This window comes from Schistosoma mansoni, chromosome 1 (assembly GCF_000237925.1).
Source record: "Schistosoma mansoni strain Puerto Rico chromosome 1, complete genome".
Classification (NCBI taxonomy): domain Eukaryota; kingdom Metazoa; phylum Platyhelminthes; class Trematoda; order Strigeidida; family Schistosomatidae; genus Schistosoma; species Schistosoma mansoni.
The window spans coordinates 64,656,458-64,660,092 of NC_031495.1; the positions used below are offsets into that span (position 1 = coordinate 64,656,458).

At 33.1% G+C, this 3,635-nt stretch overlaps 1 protein-coding gene across 1 annotated transcript in view; it reads right to left on the reverse strand.

The window, feature by feature from the left end:
- Positions 1-929: 929 nt before the first annotated feature.
- Smp_122550 (putative gtp binding protein) overlaps positions 930-3,635 on the reverse strand; it is a gene marked incomplete at its 3' end in the record, with an annotated part of 26,382 nt that continues 23,676 nt past the window's right edge. Inside the window, exons 7-8 of the mRNA XM_018795205.1 lie at positions 1,530-1,931; positions 930-1,061 (exon numbers count right to left, since the gene is read on the reverse strand). Of these exons, the coding sequence (XP_018649541.1) occupies positions 930-1,061; positions 1,530-1,931 (534 nt within the window). The remainder of the gene's footprint in view (positions 1,062-1,529; positions 1,932-3,635) is intronic.

The following is a 3,635-nucleotide window of genomic DNA, read 5'->3' on the forward strand; positions in this document are numbered from 1 at the left end:
AAATATCAATCAAAAGAGATCCATGTAATTACCCATCAAATAAATAAATAAGTCAATTTATTTATTTTATGCAGTCTAAATTACTATAAATAACAAAACAAACATTAAAATATAAATGAATATTTAACTGAATACAATCCCATTTAATAATAACAGTCTAATATGTATATGTTATCAGGGTAACAATTTGAACAATGAAAGTTATATGGTAAACATTATGAAAGAAGAAGAAGAGGGGAGCGGGAGAAAAAGAAGAAGAAACTAATAATTTACAATAATAAATGAGAATAGAACCAATACTTGAATAAGGAATCGTTTTAAACATACTAATTAATTGACTAATTATTTACCTACTAAATTGAACTAATTTGGTGTGATGGTAAGAAGGAAACATGGACACACACACACACACACCATCTAGTATCCATGCAATAAAGTTAGATGAGAAATGAAAGAAAAAAACAAACAAAACAAGACTACTTATATCATCATAATTGAAATACTATATCTGTATAATTGATTCTTTTTTAGAAGATAGTAAAGTAATAGAAAATGGGGAAGAAATCCCCCCCCAGTGATTAGTAGTAGTAGTAGTAGCAGTACTAATAAGGATGGATAAATTTTATGTTGAACATGGAGTCATTATTAAGTGTAAAAGTAAACACAAACCAAATTACATCATACATAACGATGTATAAGATTGGTTGGACAGATCTAGACGCAATGAAGCATCATCATCATCATCATTCTAGTTACACACACACACACACAGAAAGAATGAATGAATGACTTTCACATATATAAGTGGAAATAAGGAGAGAAAAAATGTGCTTAAAAAATAATAAGTCAGTCAGCTACAACGTAGGACAAAATAAGAAAAGGGTAATTTCTTGCTAGAGAAAAAAAAGAAATAGGTATACACAATGGACTCAAGGATAATGATGATAATGACAATGACAATGTTTATTGTGTATAGTATTCAAATGATTAGAAACATTTACAGGGAGGATAGACAATACCACCATAATAATAATAGTAAGCTGGGCTAATTGACTAATGAGCTATCAATAAATAAATCATGAAAGAACGAATAATAATAATAATAATCATTAACGTTTCTGTTTTCGTCTATGACGTCGTTTATTCTTATTCTTCTTATTAGATGATGACGGTGAGGATGTAGATATTGTGACACCTCCTGATGAGGATATTGATGATTTTTGATGTACAATAGATGATTGAGAAGATTGTTTAACATTATTGACATCATTTGTATGATTATTATTATTATTATTATCATTATTAGTGTTGTCGTCGACGTCAATATCATGACCTTGTACTAATTCTGATAAACTTGTTAAATGATTAATAGGAATTAAAGAATTAGTTGTTGACATTTTGAATTGTTCATTATTTATTAGATTAGTATGATATTCCATATTTGATGATGGTAATGATGAAGATAATAATAAATTAGATGATGGCGATGATGAATGTAAATTATCCATAGATCCAAATGGATCATTAACCATTGCTTCATTATTACAATGATATGATGAATTCATTGTTATTGTTCGATTAATAAAAGACATTCGTAAAATAGACCAATCATAATCATCTTTTTCTTGAAATGATAAAGAATTTTGTTTAGGATTAATCCAACTAATAGGATTGATTATTGAAGTATTAGTCTTTGAATAATCATTGGGATCTTGAACATCGTCAGTAGTAGTTGTTGTTGTATTACTATTAATAGAAGGAGTATTCAATGAAAGATTATATTGATGTTTTAATGGATCAATTAATTCAACAGCATAACCGATAGTTTTTAAATTTCCATTCCATGTTAATATAAATTGTCGACCTATTTCAATTAATTCTGGATGACGAGCAAAACGTAATAAAATGTAAGTTGTATCATCTAAATGATTCTGAAAAAACAAATGGTAAATAATTACTTATTTTTTTCAATGAATAAACCAAACTGTTGAAATCGTAAGTCAATTGAAGCTAGACCACCATGGAAAACTTGGAAACACTGGACGGCCGTTTCGTCCTATTATGGGACTCCCCAGCAGTGCACATCCACGATCCCGCACTCACGAGATTCGAACCCAGGACCTACCAGTCTCGCGACAGAGCACTTAACCGATAGACCACTGAGCCGGTATCCAACGGTGTTAATGTCTAACTTCAACCAGTCCACGAAATTCAGCATCCATTCACCAAGGTCATCACTGGGTTGATATGATCATATGCTCACTAGTGACTGGCTCCATGAAGTATTTCCTGGAGTTCTAGTGCGAAGCAGTAACCAGTGGAGTTCAATCAGGTCTGTTATAAGATAGTAACTCACTGATGACCTTGGTGAATGGATGCTGAATTTCGTGGACTGGTTGAAGTTAGACATTAACACCGTTGGATACCGGCTCAGTGGTCTATCGGTTAAGTGCTCTGGCACGAGACTGGTAGGTCCTGGGTTCGAATGTTGCGAGGCGGGATCGTGGATGCGCACTGCCACTGAGGAGTCCCACAATAGGACGAAACGGTATTCCAGTGCTTCCAAGTTTTCCATGATGGTCTAGCTTCAACTGACTCATGATCTCAACTCTATAAAATAACCGAATGAGTTAAAACGTAGGTGATGTAGTGCTCGTAGTTTTAATGATCTAATCCAACTAACATAACGTTGATAACGTAGGGAATTATCATCGACTGAAGTGGTTGGAACATTTATTATTCCTACTAAATTACTGTTTATCTCGAAGCGCAACATTTGCTGCTGTACGAGTAAGCTGGGAGAAATGTAGAGGCGGTTAATCCAAAATATGACATCAGTTCGTAAATCTGCTGATGGTTAAATTACGTCATGTTAGTAAGTATAGACTATTTGGATAGGGTTTGTTCAATAATCAATGTCCATGGTTGGGAACGTTGCGTGACATGACTCAGAAACCAGTTAAAACGAAGCAAATTGATTCACTTTTTATCGTTATCTTAGATCTTAATTTTTAGAATGGCCTTATACTTTTTATTCCACGAATTATGCTGCCTACGACTAATATTTTTTTATTAATGATACTATTACAGCTCCAACTACTCTGGGATTAGTCTGGAAGATTTCATTTCACTGTATGGATATGGAATAGCAACTTGAAATGATGCACTTCTGTGATATGGTTTATATCACATGTGACTGAGTGAACACAGTGAGCCCTTCATAACGTCTGTTTATTCAACCAACTGTGCAGAGTGCGAAGTCTAATAATGCATAGGAAGTTATAGTGTCAATAATAATGATGTATACAATTAACCCAGACAAGTATGTGTATGAATAATGATCTTGACTTGAGTGATAATCGCAATTGATGGTTGAAGACGTTAGATGACATCATCGCTCAGAATCGGTTGTATTAGAGCAGATGTAGACGCTATCTTTCTCTAGAAGTTGAGTTTCATTATTCCTTCATACAGACTTTATTTTTAAACAGTATTCCCTGTTTATTTCTTCTCTTTTTCCCATAAGGCCCAGTCAGTCATTCAGTAGTTTCAGAGATAATGATAACATGTTTTAGTATGGCCGAATGTTTAGTCTTCTTTCTATCAACTCCGATGTTAAATAGAATAGCTGTAAA